The sequence below is a fragment of the Salvelinus alpinus genome, chromosome 3 (assembly GCF_045679555.1).
Source record: "Salvelinus alpinus chromosome 3, SLU_Salpinus.1, whole genome shotgun sequence".
NCBI classification, from domain to species: Eukaryota; Metazoa; Chordata; class Actinopteri; order Salmoniformes; family Salmonidae; genus Salvelinus; species Salvelinus alpinus.
The window spans coordinates 80,182,469-80,201,948 of NC_092088.1; the positions used below are offsets into that span (position 1 = coordinate 80,182,469).

At 42.5% G+C, this 19,480-nt stretch overlaps 2 protein-coding genes across 5 annotated transcripts in view; one reads left to right on the forward strand and one right to left on the reverse strand.

Annotated features, from left to right (window-relative positions):
* The window catches only part of LOC139571427 (pecanex-like protein 2), a 35,183-nt gene extending 33,348 nt beyond the window's left edge, over positions 1-1,835 (reverse strand). For all 3 annotated transcript variants that reach the window (XM_071394288.1, XM_071394289.1, XM_071394287.1), the window contains exon 1: positions 1,419-1,835. In XM_071394288.1, the coding sequence (XP_071250389.1) occupies positions 1,419-1,571 (153 nt within the window). In that variant the 5' untranslated portion in view covers positions 1,572-1,835. The remainder of the gene's footprint in view (positions 1-1,418) is intronic.
* Positions 1,836-6,267: 4,432 nt separating this feature from the next.
* Positions 6,268-19,480, forward strand: part of LOC139571428 (mitogen-activated protein kinase kinase kinase 21-like) — a 37,517-nt gene continuing 24,304 nt past the window's right edge. For both annotated transcript variants that reach the window (XM_071394290.1, XM_071394291.1), the window contains exon 1: positions 6,268-8,024. In XM_071394290.1, coding sequence (XP_071250391.1) covers positions 7,250-8,024 — 775 coding nt within the window. In that variant the 5' untranslated portion in view covers positions 6,268-7,249. The remainder of the gene's footprint in view (positions 8,025-19,480) is intronic.

Here is a 19,480-nt window from a genome sequence, read left to right on the forward strand (position 1 = left end):
CCTCCAATTGACTCAAATCATGTCAATTAGCCTATTAGAAGCTTCTAAAGCCATGACATCATTTTCTGGAATTTTCCAAGCTGTTTAAAGGCACAGTCAACTTAGTGTATGTAAACTTCTGACCCACTGGAATTGTGATACAGTGAATTATAAGTGAAATAATCTGTCTGTAAACAATTGTTGGAATAATGACTTGTGTCATGCACAAAGTAGATGTCCTAACCGACTTGCCAAAACTATAGTTTGTTAAAAAGAAGTGTGTGGAGTGGTTGAAAAACGAGTTTCAATGACTCCAACCTATGTGTATGTAAACTTCCGACTTCAACTGTATGTAACATTATGCTCAAACAGCCAAAGGCAATACTGAAAAACTATTGCCTATGGATGATCTGATTGAGAAGTCAATGCTCCACCCATATAATGTGATCATTTGGCTCCTCAGCCACATTCTGAGAAGAGTCTTTCGACAAGTCGACCTATCAACTTCTAGAACTATTTTCGGAGAAATCGAGAGAATAGAAATTCTGGCCCTTATGAAGTGGCACAATCTCACATTCTATGATATAGAGAATAAAATAGGAACTTGAAATAGAGGACAAAACTAATCTGCTTGAAAGTGGTTAGCGTGAGACAACATTACACCATTACATAACAATGGCAGTACTCCATCACTTTAACATCTGCACAAATAACCAGGAGGCTTTTGGTCTTCAGAACAGTTCATATGTTGTTGGACGTTTTTTTATCAAATTAATTCTAAATAAACTATGAAACAAGCTTTGTGGGTTTTTTACTAATTGAAACCACTCATGTATTTAAGCAGACAAGAGGTACTATTCTGAAACACAGTAGGTCTGATAAGTGTATAGCATTTCTGCAAGATAATAGATGCAATTCCATTACGATGGCAATAAAGGGACACATTTAAGAGCCCACATCTGGTGCCCGAAATAATTGTATAGGCTATCTTGACTAAATTAAACCAAACCCAAACAGCATTCATGACCTAGGCCTACTAGACACTAATTTGCTCAAATGCGAATGAGTGCCTGCTGTAGGCTTACTATCACATCCAAAAGAGAGAGACGGTTTAGCTGTGCTGCCGCTTGTCTTTATGAACGCTGTGTAGTCAGTGTTACAATGCCTGGAGTTCTCTGCTTTTTCATCACTGTGGCTGGCAGACATACGTCCCAAATGCAACAATTCCATTTTCTGTCAATATAATTAATTAATTAATAAGCGGAAAAGTTTCAGTGCTGAAGATAAAAATATCGCTCTAAATAAAAAATGAGACTGGAATGTTTCTCCAAGAGAACCGTGTTTGTTTTAACTAAAAGGGCTCTTCGTGATGCGGCGGCGCACTAAAACCTTATAGCCTAGACTACACAAGATCTGGGCCTTCGATTTAATTTACTCACCAAATGTAGTAATAGTGGCAACATCAGAAGGAACATCCACAAATAGAGGTGACAGGAGTTATTGAATTTGTTCTGGTCCGGGTCATGGTACCATCCTCCGGTCAATGATGCCCAAACCCCTTGACGCAAAGTCTGTACCAGTTGCGAGCCCATCCTCCTCAAATGCGATGGATTCTACAAACGATGTACAAATGCATATGTAGCCCATTTATTACGCCTCTACCATGTTGAAAATCTAGGCCTTCAGGTTCTATCAAACTATCATTCGAGATTTACTCGCTGCATCATTCTATCCGAATGTCAGGTCTCACATGGTGGACGGCTGTCTCTAATCCTCTGTTCGTGGGTCCAAGATGCGCAGATCCTGAGAGAGCACGAGCAGTTATACAGTGCTGCATCACTAACACTCATATGCGGTTTATGAGCTGATCCTGAATCGAATTGAATCTACCTTATGGTTATTGACGTAATTTCCCATTTAAAATTGACTGTAAATCATCATGAAATGTTTTTCACTTCTTTGGTACGAACATTATATAAACAATATATATATATATATTTTTAAGTACTATCCTGATGATTGAATATAAAGCATAAACACAGTCTCACATACAATTCGTGCATATATGTACATAATGCATTTCATCAAATTTCGTGCATTTTTGCGCGGCTTAATTCGTGGAACGTGTCAATGACAGTAGCCTTGCAGTGATGCAAATCAAAATTAACGCATGAGTTCTTATAATAATAATATTAGGCTTACATAATGTCTATAATATACAGTACCAGTCAAAAGCTTGGACACACCTACTCATTCAAGGGTTTTTCTTCATTTTTACTATTTTCTACAATGTAGAATAATAGCGAAGAACACACATGGAATCATGTAGTAACCAAAAAAGTGATAAACGTATCCAAATATATGATATATTTGAGATTCTTCAAAGTAGCCACCCTTTGCCTTGATGACAGCTTTGCACGCTCTTGGCATTCTCTCAACCAGCTTCATGAGGTAGTCACCTGGAATGCATTTCAATTAACAGGTGTGCCTACTTAAAAGTCAACTTGTGGAATTTATTTCCTTCTTAATGCATTTGAACCAATCATTTGATTGCATTTGAACCTTCTGTGGTACACAGAAGATAGCCCTATTTGGTAAAAGACCAAGTCCATATTATGGCAAGAACAGGAAAGGAAGACCCAGAGTTACCTCTGCTGCAGAGGATAAGTTCCTTAGAGTTAACTGCACCTCATCTTGCAGTACAAAAATAAATGTTTCGCAGAGTTCAAGTAACAGACACATCTCAACATACACTGTTCAGAGGAGACTGCATGAATCAGGCATTCATTGTCGAATTGCTGTAAAGAAACGAGTACTAAAGGACACCAATAATAAGAAGAGACTTGCTTGGGCCAAGAAACACGAGCAATGGACATTAGACCGGTGGAAAGCATTGAGAAGTTGGTGTGATGGTGTGGGGGTGTTTTGATGGTGACACTGTTTCTGATTTATTTAGAATTGAAGGCACTTAACCAGCATGGCTACCACAGCACTCTGCAGCGATACGCCATTCCCATCTGGTTTGCACTTAGTGGGCATATAATTTGTTTTTCAAAAGGACAATGACCAAAAACACACCTCCAGGCTGTGTAGGTGCTATTTGACCGAGGAAAGTGATGGAGTGCTGCATCAGATGACCTGGCCTCACCCGACCTCAACCCAGTTGAGATGGTTTGGGATGAGTTGGACCGCAGAGTAAAGGAAAAGCAGCAAGTGCTCAGCATTTGTGGAAACTCCTTCAAGACAGTTGGAAAAGCATTTCAGGTGACTACCTCATGAAGCTGGTTGAGAGATTGCCAAGAGTGTGCAAAGCCTTCATCAAGGCAAAGGGTGGCTACTTTGAAGAATCTAAAATCTAAAATATATTTTAATTTGTTTATCACTTGTTTGGTTACTACATGATTCCAGATGTGTTATTTCATAGTTTTGATGTCTTCACTATTATTCTACAATGTAGAAAATAGAAAAAATAAAGAAAAACCCTGGAATGAGTAGGTGTCTCCAAACTTTTGACTGGTAATGTATATACGAAGTAAAATAATAAAATAAAATGTTATTTGTCACATGCGCCAAATATAACAGGTGTAGACTTTACCATTAAATGCTGACTTACAAGCCCTTAACCAACAATGCAGTTCAAGAAATAGAGTTAAAAATAAAATATTTACTAAATATCCTAAAGTAAAAATAAAATAAAAAGTAAGACAATAAAATAACAATACCAAGGCTAGATACAGGGGGGTACCGGTACAGAGTCAATGTGGTACAGGTACAGGTTAGTCGAGGTAATTTGTACATGTAGGTAGGGGTAAAGTGACTATGCATAGATAATAAACAGCGAGTAGTAGCAGTGTAGAAACAAAGGGAGATGGGGTGTCAATGTAAATAGTGCATTTGATTAATTGTTCAGCAGTCTTATGGCTTGGGGGTAGAAGCTGTTAAGGAGCCTTTTGGAACTAGACTTGGTGTTCCGGTACCGCTTGCTGTGCGGTAGCCGAGAAAACAGTCTATGACTTGGGTGACTGGAGTCTTTGACAAGTCACCCAAATTCCATGAGATATGCCTACAATATATACTTTTATGTATGCCGTTTTGAAGCCATTTGTAGGTATGAATGACTGGGTTCAACTCCAGGTACAGTATGTCAAATAAAATTGTATTCATAAACAACAGTTGTAGACTAGTGAAATGCTTACTTATGGGTCCTTTTCCAATAATGCATTTTTTTGTTTGTTTTGTACTTTTACCCCTTTTTTTCTCTCCAATTGGTAGTTATAGTCTTGTCCCATCACTGCAACTCCCCTACGGACTCGGGAGAGGCGAAGGTCGAGAACCATTCATCCTTCGAAACACGACCCTGTCAAGCCGCAGTGCTTCTTGACACACTGCTCACTTAACCCGGAAGCCAGCCGCACCAATGTGTCGGAGGAAACACCTTCCAGCTGGCGACCGAAATCAGCTTGCAGGCACCCGACCAGCCACAAGGAGTCGCTAGAGCGCGATGGGACAAGGAAATTTCGCCCCTCATGTGTCTCTGGAAACGGCCAGTTGTGACACAGCCTGGGATCAAACCCGGGTCTGTAGTGACGCGTTTAAGCACTGCAGTGTCTTAGAACACTGCGCCACTCAGGAGGCCCCCAACAATGCAGGGTTAAGATAAAGATACAAAATAAAATAGAAATGTGCACGAGGAATAAATACACAGTGAATAATGAATAATTGAGGTAGCTATGTACATATGGGTAGGGGTAAAGTGACTAGGAAACAGGATAGATAATAGAGAGTAGCAGCAGCATATGTGATGAGTGGGAATGTGTCTGTGAGTGTGTGCGTGAGTATGGCGTCAGTATGCATGTCTGCACGTGCTATGCACGTGTCGGCATATGTAGTGTGTGTGTATGTGTATGTTGTGGTGTCAGTGTAACTATGTGTGAGTGTGTGGGTAGAGTCCAGTGTGTGTTAATAGAGTCAGTACAAGAAAGCTAGTGCAAAAAAAGGTCAATGCAGGTAGTCCGGGTAGCTATTTGATTAGCTATTTAGCAGTCTTGTTTAGCAGTCTTATGGCTTGGGGGTAGAAGCTGTTCAGGGTCCAGTTTGTTCCAGACTTGGTGCACTGGTAATGCTTGCTGTGCAGTAATAGAGAGAACAGTCTATGGCTAGGGTGGCTGGAGTCTTTGACAAGTTTTTGGGCCTTCCTCTTTTTTTTTTGTAGAGGTCTTGGATGGCAGGGAGCTTGGCCCCAGTGATGTACTGGGCCGTACTCACCACCCTCTGTGGCGCCTTATGGATGGGTGCCTTGCAGTTGCAGTACCAAGCGGTGATGCAGCCAGTCAAGATGCTCTCAATGGTGCAGCTGTAGAACTTATAGAATATCTGAGGGCCCATGCCAAATCTTTTCAGCCTCTTGAGGGGAAAAAGGAACTGACGTGCACTCTTCACAACTGTGTGGGTGAACAGTGTATGCGGACCATGTTAATTCCTTAGTGATGTTGATGCCTAGGAACTTGAAGCTCTCAACCCGCTCCACTACAGCCCCATCAATGTGGATGGGGACGTGCTCTCCCCTCCGTTTCCTGTTGTCCACGATCAGGTCCTTTGTTTTGCTGATGTTGAGGGAGAGGTTGTTGTCCTGGCACCACACTGCCTCATCGCCGTCGGTGATCAGTTCTACCACCGCCGTGTTGTCAGCAAATGTGTGCCACAGGCCTGTGTTAGCTTGCTGAGCTAAAGCCTAGCTCTTGGCCCTATTTATAACTGGTAATTTTTGGTGGTTATAAAACACTAATATATAACTAATTGACATTCAATAGATTTTTTATAAGGCTATTAGAACCAACTAAGCTATTTCAGGTCTTAGCCATATTCTTCAAAACCCACGAAAATAAACTTCTTACAGGGCCTAAAAAGTACATGCAATTGTTGAAAAATATGGTCTAAAAGGGTTAATAAATAGGCCTAGACAGTTAATTACTGGCCTAAATTATAGGCCAAATTAATGTAAGCTAGTTTATGAATCATTAATAAACAGTTATTACTCTTTGGTTTAAGATGTGATTGTCGTGTTGGTGCTTGTCAAATAATGAGTTTACGCATGGCTGCACTGTAATTCATTATCAGCCTACTATTGCTATCATCGATAATATTGCATAATTTTCCATCACAGCGCGCCCTCTTCTGCACACGGAGGCTACTCTCCCAACTGCTCCTCCTCGTTTTCCTATAGGGACAGGCATGTCACGTGAGGCTAAATTCACCAATCTACGTGTAGAACAGAACAGCTCCAGCAGCGTTCGCAAACTTTCCAGGACCAGCCAGACGCTGAATAGTGTGTCAGACAGTTCGCATAAGTTGGAGCGATGGCGGTGCCGTACGGGTTGTTTTGAGGGAAGTTGCGGAAACGTTTGATATCTTTCGGATCCTAGCGAATCATTTCAACGCAACAAAACGTTCCATTGGTGGTTACACGACAAGACATTAGCAGAATGTATGCTCCAAATGTTCAAGTGTCAGTGCAGTAACGTTACTATAGTAGTATAGCGAATGAGTTAGCTGGCCAGCTAAAGGTTTTGGAGAGCGATTCAACTAACGTTAGCTAAACTTGCCAGCTAAAAGCTAACTGAAAACTTAGCTTGGCAATAGCGTAGTTACCAGCAATAATATAGCTAATCCTGGTGTTGGTGTATGTTTCTGGTGTTTAACCAAAGTTTATTTCGATAATGTGACTGCAGGTACTGTTTTGGCACTTGATAAACGTCATAGCCTGAAAATTCAGGAGCTAACGTTTTCACGTATAGCTATGCCTTTTTTGCTAGCTACTAAATTAGGTAGCTGCTAACGTTAGTACATTTAGCTATGCACTTTTTGCTAGCTACTAAGTTAAGTAGCTGTAATGGGCTTATTTTTCACTCTGTCCGTGTTGGGACTGGGTAAACTTTAATGTACACTTTCTGATAAGTAGCTCGTTGGCTACATAAATATGCTTTGTTTTTTCCAACTAGCGTAACTTTATAACACGCTAGGTATTAGCTAGCTAGTTTTACCTAGTTAGTTATCAAAAGTTGACCCACAAAGAAACTCCCTGTGGCGACGTGGAGAGATGAAAGTAGCAAACGAGTTTTACCAAGACTTTGGAATACCATGCTGGAACCGTCTTGCCCATTTGTGATATCGTTCTGAACGATTCACGAGCATTCCGATTAGAGGTCCTTTGATCGTTTGCTTTTTCGTCAACAGTTTGCACCCTATATGGTGCGGCTACAGCCACCGAGAAATGGATGTTTCCAAGGGCGGTTTCCCAAACGGTGAGGGGCGACCGAAAGACACGGGAGAGCATGCCTGGACAGATTCCCCCACTGCAAGAGCTTGGGCTCATTCTGCTCCCCTGTCCCGATCGCTGTGGACGGCAGTGTTTGACTATGGAAGTACTGGAGAAGACGAACTTAGTCTGCGGCGGGGGGACATTGTTGAGGTCCTCTCGAAGGATGCTGCCATCTCGGGAGATGAAGGATGGTGGACGGGTAAAATTAACCATCGAGTCGGGATTTTCCCTGCAAATTATGTTACCGATCAACCTGCCATTTACAGACTTCCAGACGGTAGCACGGTAGGGGTGAGGGAGCGTCCGAGTACTCCCATCCAAATAGATTTTAGCGAACTCGTTTTAGAGGAAATAATCGGTGTCGGGGGATTTGGTAAAGTTTACCGAGGGGCATGGAAGGACCAAGAGGTCGCTGTGAAGGCAGCGCGACAGGATCCTGACGAAGACATCACTGCAACTTCGGATGGTGTTAAACAAGAGGCCAAGCTCTTTTCTATGCTACAACATCCCAATATAATAAAACTTGAAGGTGTTTGCCTTGAGGAGCCGAACCTGTGCTTGGTGATGGAATATGCTCGTGGAGGGACTCTTACCCGGGCTTTGACTGGTCGGAGGATACCCCCACACATTCTTGTCAACTGGGCTGTTCAAATCGCCAGGGGCATGCACTACCTACATGAGGAGGCTGTTGTGCCTATTATTCACCGCGACCTGAAATCCTGCAACAGTAAGAAACATTAATATTACCATCTGCTAAAAATAACCTTGCATTACTTTTCAGAACAGATTAAAACAGAGCATGGCCATAGGTGCACTTGTTTCCAAAAATGCACCTGTGCATGCACTATTACCTTTGGGCACACCCCTCTTGAAACAGTGTGAAGGATGCCGGATCTAGAATGGTCCACAATGTCCTCTACCAACTAAAAAATAATCCTAAAGCTTATTACTATTTACTATTACTAAACTAATGCATGAGGATACAATTGATATTCTACACAACTGAAACATCCATCACTAAGTAATGCAATAAGCCTAGAATGCAAGTGCAGAATAGTGGGTTCAATTCCTTGGACTACCCATATATAAAATGTATGCACTAAGTCGCTTTCAACAGAAGCATCTACTAAATGGCATTGCATGCATGTTGTTGATAGGCTCACTAGCAACTGAGTGTTGAGGTTGGCATTTGAAGGAATGATTAAGAGCGAGGGCTTCGCCGGCCATGACTTTCCCTGTTTAAACTATCACTGAAGCCTTCTTGGGCTATCCTCACATTAATGATATGCTAGAACACAATTATGATCATATTCATCAGTCACAGTGGCATGTTGAAAGAAAACTACTTAATTTAACAAGGCAAGTCAGTTAAGAACAAATTCTTATTTTCAATGACGGCCTAGGAACAGTGGGTTAACTGCCTTGTTCAGGGGCAGAACAATTTTTTTTTCTTCTTTTACCTTGTCAGCTCTGGGATTCGATCTTGCAACCTTTCAGTTACTAGTCCAACGCTCTAACCACTAGGCTACCTGCCACCTAGGTTTTGTTGACATATCTGTCCCATCTTGCCTGATTGCGTGACAGTACATGAAGTTAATTTAAGTTTGCAAAGCAGTAATGTTTGACATTTTTGGAAGTGCAGATTACATTTTGGGAAGTGCAGATTCATTGTGACTGCGATGAAATTGCACCATCTCTGCATTCCATTCCTTTCCACAGTCATTCAGCATAGACAACATTCCCTCTTTCAACTCTGTTGTTTTTCGGTCACCCGTATAGACTCCAGAGGCCTGTACAAGCAGATGAGACTGAGCTCTCTCCTCCATCTGTTTGTTGGTCTGTTTGGCATGTGGCTGATCCCCACAAACACAGATCCTCTTCAGGGCATGTGAAAACATCTGCTTGTCGGTCTGACATGTGTCTGATCCGCACAAACACAGATCCCCTTCAGGGCATGTGAAAACCAGGCAGGACCCTAGAGAAGGATCTGTGTATGCAGGGGGGACCCTCGAAAGGATGTGAAATAAGGTCTACGTTTGCTCAGCTGGGTTCCCTAACCCCCACCACCCTGAAATGTTGTCTCAAATATAGCCCCTGCTTTACTAAACACTCAACTTCAAACCATGTCATCAGTCTAGGCTATGTGCTCCTAAATTTTCCAAAGCATCTCAAATTAGGCCTATATGGCCCATGTGGAAATCAAACCCACAACCCACAAGTTGCAAGAACCAACCGACTGAGCCACTGGAAAAAATCCTGAAGATTTTAGAACTGAAACATGCTACAGTTAACTTTTAGGCCTGTTTCAATAGGTGATACGATTTCCAGACTCAAATTTTTATGTGGCGTTGTTTACTTTTTGATACTGCCTCGGAGTCGTCCCTCTGAATAATGCATGAGAAAGTTTCAGAGTGGACTATGACTGTGGCTACATACTTCAAAGTGAGACCTCTGTGTTGTGTGAAACATGATTTTGGTGACTGTCTGTTCTCTGGTGTGTCTCATCAGGCTCTGCTTTCACCGAAGGTGAACCTTGTTCAGCAATCCTTCTGGCTGCATTTTATTTTTCACCAGGGAATCATTCTACATAATCACTGTCAGATGGGGGTGTGGGCTAACCAAACAAACCCAACCTCATTTTATTGAACAGGGTAATTCCATGGTAAGCCCCCCCCCCCCCCCTCATTAACCATTAATTTCAAAGTTTAACAAACCATGCAACTCTATGTACAAGGACCACTTTGAACAATTCACACAGAATACTTCTCAAAAACACATTTACTGGTAGAACTGTGGAGGTACAATGTTTGGTAACAGAATTATGGTCGAATCTCCCTCTGTTTTTTATGCGACCACTCGTTCCAAAAACGGTTAAATATTAAGATTCAAAGATGTCTGCAGAAAGAATGGGGTGTCAGCTATGACATGACACCTTGAGTTAGAAATGATGTTTTTTGGTTATTGAACTACAGTTGGTGAAGTGAATTTACATCCGGTAATAGAATTACGGTAACTGCACTGCTAACACAATGTAGTGTGTTTTATTTTTCCACATTATTGTGTCAAATAACACTTGCAGCTGACTTTAATTGGAAAATATAACATGTTTGTTTAGGTGCGCACTGAATTCACCGACCCCCGCCCACCCTCCCCCACCCACTGGGAACTATACACTTTCTCTTGTTTCATACTTTTAAACCAGTTACTCAGGACACCAGCCACAACTAAGGCAGCCTAAAGGGCAATTCATCTGTGGGATATCATTGTGAAGGTTTCTCTTGAGCATGCATTCTGAGAGGAGGGCTAATGCAGTGCACAAACTTTCACAACCGACTACCTTCAGAAGTGATCAACCCACAATTGACTTAGTGTAGTATAACACACACTGACTTGATCAATGATTATCTTCAGGGAATATCAAAAAGTCAGTGAAATTGTGTCTTTGTGTTCCCTAATCTTTTAATACCTCTTGGTCGAAGGAGGAATGCTGCTAATGAGGGGCAAAAGCTTAACATAAGTTTGCACAATGGAGTGGTCAAGCACTAGTTGCTAGGTGACGCCAGCCACAAGAATGCCCAGACTCCCGGGTCTGAAAGGCTTATTTTGATTATATTTAATCTCCACAACAGCTGCAACTCTCTTTTTATTTTAACACAATAGGTTGTTCCTTCCTGCTGATTGGGGCTGTAGAGTAGAGTAGGGAGGTACTGTAGGTGGAAGCAATGTTCATTTGGCAGACAGGGCACAGCACATTGAAACGTGGCCTCTTGCCAGCCCTCCTAACACTTTCATTTTGTAGTTTCAGCTACAGAGATGTGAAGGTTAAAGAATTTCAAGATTCTCGCTCCAGAAGGCATGCACTTGAAATGAAACCAGGGAACAATAGTGTCCTGTTGGAAGTCAGTGTTATCCTGTCGATCCAAGTCATGTTATTGTTGTGTCTAGCTCTCACGTTTACACCCCAACCTATAAAATGGGAACTGAAAATATATAGGCCCATTCAGAGGAGGGCATAACCATAGATTGCAAGGCAACTTTTTTTTGTCTCTTCCTTGAAATTAACCACATTAATGCATAGTTAGCCTACTACAGGCTTTTTCTGAAAGGACAACTGGAAATGCTTTGAATATTGTTTTTATTATGGCCACTTAGGCACCTTGCATAGCCCAACAGCTGGTGAAAACCTGACTGACTCAACCCAGTATTCTGTCTACAAATGATGCATTATCACCTTGAGCGGGTAATTTTACGGCTAACTTTTTGTATATAGTGTGGTCGAAACACACAAGACTAAGCAAAGGGAAATGGAGATGAGCTTAAACTGCTGTATTTTATAGGCTCTCATTAAACCAGTGAAACATGTTTGAAATGGAATAGGCCTTGTTTCTTCCTAGAAGCCTGTTTTGGATATTGCGCCACTGGGGCGTATTTGTTTTAATCTAAGTGAAGGTAGAAGCTATGTCAGTTACAGTATAATGTTTATCTACTAAAAATAACAGAACAGAAGACACAAATAGTCCTACACTCCAGATGTAGCCTATTTGCTACATTACCCTTCCCCCAGATGTAGCATATTTGCTACATTACCCTCCGCCAGATGTAGCATATTTGCTACATTACCATTCTCCAGGTGTAGCCTATGTTTGAGCTTTGTTGTCACCCTCCCATTTGGCAAGTTCGTGACTGTGAGCTGGCAGTAGAGTCAAGCCTGCCCACAAGACCTTATCTACTGTAGGCTCTATTCTGGAGTAGATGATTATTAAATATCAACACTAAGGACATGGGAACGTTTAAGTGCTCCCCTGTAAAAATGAAATATGTGTTTAGTCTTTGGATAATGGCTTTTTGTTAGCTTGGCCAAGTTGGCTGTGGTGTTGATATGGAGTAGTGACACACCGATATTACATTTTTGTCCGATACCGATATCCGATATTTTCCTTGCCAAAAAAAACTATACCAATAAGTGACATTTAAAATTTTATTGGCCTTTTAAGCATTCTAGTACAGTTAAATAGTTAACACACACACATGGATGCAGCGGTCAAAGGCAGTGCAAGAGGTGTCACTACAGTCCCTGGTTCGAATCCAGGCTGTATCACATCCGGCCGAAATTGGGAGTCCAATAGGGCAGCGCTCAATTGGCCCAGCGTCGTCCGGGTTTGGCCGTCATTTTAAATAATAATTTGTTCTTCACTGACTTACCTAGTTAAATAAAGGTTACACACACACACCACACTGACCAAAAAGTGTCAAGTGTTATTTTGTTGGCATTTACGTATGTCCCCAAACATAATCAAAACCTATTTATTTCACTTACATGCTGTGCTGTTTTGTTGTTCATTTGTTCGGTCGTTTCATTCTCAACCAGGATTTCTCATACTATGGGATGCCGTTTGGGTCTTTGCGTGTCAAATAATGCTATTTGACGTGTCAAATAAGATTTTTGACCAATCAGGACCTGAATATGACTGCACGTCACATAATAAATGAACACGTTCATACATTTTTTACGTAGTTATTACACATTGATTACACTTTCACTCGTATTTCATATGTCACAATGATTCATCGATACGTATGCTATAATGCTGGTAAAGTTGTCTCGCTCACTTACAGTGGTGGTCATAAAAAAAAAGCTAGCTAGCTCATGGATGCAAACGATGTTCTTCCCCAAAAACATAGCAAAACGACATCTGTTTCAGTAGCTATAGTTAGCTAGCTAACTATGTAGTTAGGTGTCATCTAAAATAACTCTAATTTATAAGACCGTTCTTATTTGATTAATGGTGGTCGGACCCATCTGTGAAGCTAGCCACAATAAGGATTAGCCACAATAGTGGATTTTGCGGTTAGCCTTCAAAATAAAAGAATGTCATTGACAGTGATACAAATGAATACAAATAGTAGAATTATGCCATAATTGAATAGATCATGCTAAACGAGGTTGGAATGTTGTTATATAAAATCAACAAAAGACAATTTTTTTATTTGACAAATCTGTTGAAATCACACTGGATGTATTTTACATTAGAATTAAATTGGGGGCATACTTACTTACAGTGCCTTGCAAAAGTATTCATCCCCCTTGGTGTTTTTCCTTTTGTTGCATTACAACCTGTAATTGAAATAGATTTTTATTTGGATTTCATGTAATGGACATACACAAAATAGTCCACATTTGTGAAGTGAAATGGAAAAAAATTGTATTATATAAAATTATATTTTGTATTGATCAGACTGATACCCCATTTCATTGATCCCCAATCCTTAGGTAAAGCTGTACAGTGCAATATGAATGTCAATACACACAATAGGCTGACTGGGGAGGTGATTTCACAAAGTCACAGTCCTGCGATAAGAGCTACAGCGCTAATATTTACGTAAACTCTTCAGTTGTGTTCTGTGCTTGTCACCGAGTAGACTGATACCCCATTTCATTGCTTCACATTTCAACCTTGTTTAACATTATCTAGTCGAAATATGGCATGATTCCACCAATTGAAACCTTCTGCATCACTTTCAAAGAGGTACTTTTATTTTAAAGGCAAACCGCAAATTCCACTCTTGTGCCTAATCCTTGTTGTGGCTAGCTTCACAACACATTACCCAGTCCGGTCGAGCCTCACTAGCCAAATAAAGCTAGCTGGCTGCTCATAACGTTAGCTTTGGGCAACAGGGTTAAGTAGCTGGCTAGCTATTTATTTCCATGAACTGAAGTTCAATTTCAATAGGCAAACAACAAGTGGCTACCTAGCTAATACTTACTCACAAGGATTCCTAAATCATTGCTAAGAATAATGAAAATGACTGCAGTTTCTGCTGGTCATTGTTTTCAGGCTGGTTGTATTGGTGCTAGCTAGGTACCAAGCTAAAGCTAGCTACTCCAGAAGTTGCGTTCGAACAAATAATGCTATAATGCAAATAATGCTATATATAGACTTTTTGTTCAGCTTTGACAGTGATACTGATAGTAGTGGTGGCGCTTGGCTTGCACGTGCAAATTCAGAACACACAACATTCTATAATAGAATTGTGTTATTTGACGTGTCAAATTAAAAGCTCTACTAACATGTCAAATAGTGTTATTTGAGTAATCAAATAGTATTTTTTGACATTCCATAGTATGTCATGAAGCTAATAGCAGAGACGCTGTTACTGTGTAACTCCGGTAGGGCAACGTGTACCGGTGCTCAACCAGTCGGCGAAAGCCACCATCACCCACGACAGAGAACGGTTGATAGTTAAGGGCAATGAATTCCATTATCTTGGCATTAATGGATTTCGCCTTTGAGTTGTCTCGCTGAAATGTTCTTAATCTTTCAAGTGACTGCTCGACATGTTGACTGCTCGATCCACACAGCAGACATTGTGGGCTAGGTTAGGAATGCTGTGTTGCAAGTGTAGCGCAAAATTTTACGTGGCGTCATCACGTCATGTACCTATGTTTATATAGTAGTCTAAGGCATTGCATCTCAGCGCATGAGACGTCACTACAAACACCCTGGTTCGAATCCAGGCTGTATCACAACCGGCCGTGATTGGGAGTCCCATAGGGCGGCGCACAATTGGCCCAGTGGCGTCCGGGTTTGGCCGGTGTAGGCCGTCATTGCAAATAAGAATTTGTTCTTAAAACCTTTCTGGCTCAGGCGTTCCGCTAGGGACCCACCTCGACAACCTCCGGTGAAATTGCAGAGCGCCAAATTCAAAATACAGAAATAGGAATAATAAACATTCATATAAAATACAAGTGTTATACATCGGCTTAAAGATGAACTTCTTGCTAATCCAACCACTTTGTCAGATTTCAAAAAGGCTTTACGGCGAAAGCATACCATGCGATTATCTGAGGACAGCGCACCGCTTACAAAAGCATACAAACATTTTACAACCAAGTAAAGGAATTACAAAAGTCAGAAATAGCGATAAAATTAATCACTTACCTTTGAAGATCTTCATATGGTTGCAGGCACAAGAGTCCCAGCTACACAATAAATGTTTGTTTTGTTCGATAAAGTCCCTCTTTATATCCCAAAAACTCAGTTTTGTTGGTTTTGTTCAGTAATCCACTGGCTCAAAGGCGGTCAAAACATGCAGACGAATACATCCTAGTAGTACCGGTAAAGTTCGTCGAAACATGTCAAACAATGTTTATAATTAATCCTCAGGTTGTCAATTGTCTAAATAATCGATTAATATTTCAACCGGACAATAGCGTATTCAATTGAAAGGAAAAACAACAAAGGGCGTGCACTCGGTCACGTGCGCAACCAGCACTGCATGATTTTACAGTCCACTGACAGAAAGGTCTCATTCTTCTTCATTTTTCAGAAAACAAGCCTGAAGCAATGTATAAAGACTGTTGATATCTAGTGGAAGCCATAGGAACTGCAATCTGGGTCCTAACCCATTAGATATTCTATAGGCATTCAATTGAAAACTACCCACATCAAAAGAAATCCCACTTCCTGGATGGATTTTCCTCAGGTTTTCGCCTGCCATATCAGTTCTGTTAAACTCAGACATTATTTTAACAGTTTTGGAAACTTTAGAGTGTTTTCTATCCAAATCTACCAATTATATGCATATCCTAGCTTCTGGGCCTGAGTAACAGGCAGTTTACTTTGGGCACGCTTCTCATCCAGACGTAGAATAAAGTATAGGTTCACTTCCGGCGCCGAAAAGAGATGGCTGCCTCGCTTCGTGTTCCTTGGAAAATATGCAGTATTTTGTTTTTTTACGTGTTATTTCTTACATCGGTACCCCGGGTAATCTTAGGTTTCATTACATACAGTCGGGAGGAACTACTGAATATACGATTAACGTCAACTCATCATCGTTCCTACCAGGAATATGACTTTCCCGAAACGGATCCAGTGTTTTGCCTTCCACACAATACAATGGATCTGATCCCAGCCGGCGACCCTGTGCGACGCCGAAAAAGGGGAAAACGTGGCGGTCTCGTGGTCAGGCTTCGGAGACGGGCACATCGCGCTCCACTCCCTAGCATACTACTCGCCAATGTCCAGTCTCTTGACAATAAGGTTGATGAAATCCGAGCACGGGTAGCATTCCAGAGAGACATCAGGGATTGCAACGTGCTCTGCTTCACGGAAACATGGCTAACTCAAGGGACGCTAACGGAGTCGGTGCAGCCAGCTGGTTTCTTCATGCATCGCGCCGACAGAAACAAACATCTTTCCGGTAAGAAGAGGGGCGGGGGGGTATGCCTTATGATTAACGAGAAGTGGTGTGATCATCATAACAACACACAAGAACTCAAGTCGTTCTGTTCACCTGATCTAGAACTCCTCACAATCAAATGTCGACCGCATTATCTACCAAGGGAATTCTCGTCAATCATAATCACAGCCGTATACATTCCCCCCCAAGCAGACACATCGATGGCCCTGAACGAACTTTATCTGACTCTTTGTAAACTGGAAACCACACACCCTGAGGCTGCATTCATCGTAGCTGGGGATTTTAACAAGGCTAATCTAAAAACAAAACTCCCTAAATTCTATCAGCATATCGATTGTGCTACCAGGGCTGGAAAAACACTAGACCATTGTTATACTAATTTCCGCGACGCTTATAAGGCCCTCCCCCGCCCCCCTTTCGGAAAAGCTGACCACGACTCCATTTTGTTGATTCCAGCCTACAAACAAAAACTCAAACAACAAGCTCCCGCGCTCAGGTCTGTTCAACGCTGGTCCGACCAATCTGAATCCACGCTTCAAGACTGCTTCGATCACGCAGATTGGAATATGTTCCGCATCGCGTCCAACAACAATATTGACGAATATGCTGATTCGGTGAGCGAGTTCATTAGGAAGTGCATTGACGATGTCGTACCCACAGCAACGATAAAAACATTCCCAAACCAGAAACCGTGGATTGACGGCAGCATTCGCGTGAAACTGAAAGCGCGAACCACTGCTTTTAACCAGGGCAAGGTGACCGGAAGCATGACCGAATACAAACAGTGTAGCTATTCTCTCCGCAAGGCAATCAAACAGGCCAAGTCTCAGTACAGAGACAAAATCGAGTCGAAATTCAACAGCTCAGACACAAGAGGTATGTGGCAGGGTCTACAGTCAATCACGGATTACAAAAAGAAAACCAGCCCCGTCGAGGACCAGGATGTCTTGCTCCCAGACAGGCTAAACAACTTTTTTGCCCGCTTTGAGGACAATACAGTGCCACTGACACGGCCCCCTACCAAAACCTGCGGGCTCTCCTTCACTGCAGCCGAGGTGAGTAAAACATTTAAACGTGTTAACCCTCGCAAGGCTGCAGGCCCAGACGGCATTCCCAGCCGCGTCCTCAGAGCATGCGCAGACCAGCTGGCTGGTGTGTTTACGGACATATTCAATCAATCCTTATCCCAGTCTGCTGTTCCCACATGCTTCAAGAGGGCCACCATTGTTCCTGTTCCCAAGAAAGCTAAGGTAACTGAGCTAAACGACTACCGCCCCGTAGCACTCACTTCCGTCATCATGAAGTGCTTTGAGAGACTAGTCAAGGACCATATCACCTCCACCCTACCGGACACCCTAGACCCACTCCAATTTGCTTACCGACCCAATAGGTCCACAGACGACGCAATCGCAACCACACTGCACACTGCCCTAACCCATCTGGACAAGAGGAATACCCATGTGAGAATGCTGTTCATCGATTACAGCTCAGCATTTAACACCATAGTACCCTCCAAACTCGTCATCAAGCTCGAGACCCTGGGTCTCGACCCCGCCCTGTGCAACTGGGTCCTGGACTTCCTGACGGGCCGCCCCCAGGTGGTGAGGGTAGGTAACAACATCTCCACCCCGCTGATCCTCAACACTGGGGCCCCACAAGGGTGCGTTCTGAGCCCTCTCCTGTACTCCCTGTTCACCCACGACTGCGTGGCCATGCACGCCTCCAACTCAATCATCAAGTTTGCGGATGACACTACAGTGGTAGGCTTGATCACCAACAACGACGAGACGGCCTACAGGGAGGAGGTGAGGGCCCTCGGAGTGTGGTGTCAGGAAAATAACCTCATACTCAACGTCAACAAAACAAAGGAGATGATTGTGGACTTCAGGAAACAGCAGAGGGAGCACCCCCCTATCCACATCGACGGGTCAGTAGTGGAGAAGGTGGAAAGTTTTAAGTTCCTCGGTGTACACATCACGGACAAACTGAACTGGTCCACCCACACAGACAGCGTTGTGAAGAAGGCGCAGCAGCGCCTCTTCAACCTCAGGAGGCTGAAGAAATTCGGCTTGTCACCAAAAGCACTCACAAACTTCTACAGATGCACAATCGAGAGCATCCTGTCGGGCTGTATCACCGCCTGGTACGGCAACTGCTCCGCCCACAACCGTAAGGCTCTCCAGAGGGTAGTGAGGTCTGCAGAACGCATCACCAGGGGCAAACTACCTGCCCTCCAGGACACCTACACCACCCGATGTCACAGGAAGGCCATAAAGATCATCAAGGACAACAACCACCCAAGCCACTGCCTGTTCACCCCGCTATCATCCAGAAGGCGAGGGCAGTACAGGTGCATCAAAGCAGGGACCGAGAGACTGAAAAACAGCTTCTATCTCAAGGCCATCAGACTGTTAAACAGCCACCACTAACATTTAGCGGCCGCTGCCAACATACTGACTCAACTCCAGCCACTTTAAAAATGGGAATTGATGGAAATTATGTAAAAATGTACCACTAGCCACTTTAAGCAATGCCACTTAATACAATGTTTACATACCCTACATTACCCATCTCATATGTATATATACTGTACTCTATATCATCTACTGCATCTTGCCATCTTTATGCAATACATGTACCACTAGCCACTTTAAACTATGCCACTTTATGTTTACATACCCTACAGTACTCATCTCATATGTATATACCGTACTCTATACCATCTACTGCATCTGCCATGCCGTTCTGTACCACCACTCATCCATATATCTTTATGTACATATTCTTTATCCCTTTACACTTGTGTGTGTGTGTAAGGTAGTAGTGTGGAATTGTTAGGTTAGATTACTGTTGGTTATTACTGCATTGTCGGAACTAGAAGCACAAGCATTTCGCTACACTCGCATTAACATCTGCTAACCATGTGTATGTGACTAATAAATTTGATTTGATTTGATTTTTGAGGTATTAGAGGTCGACCGA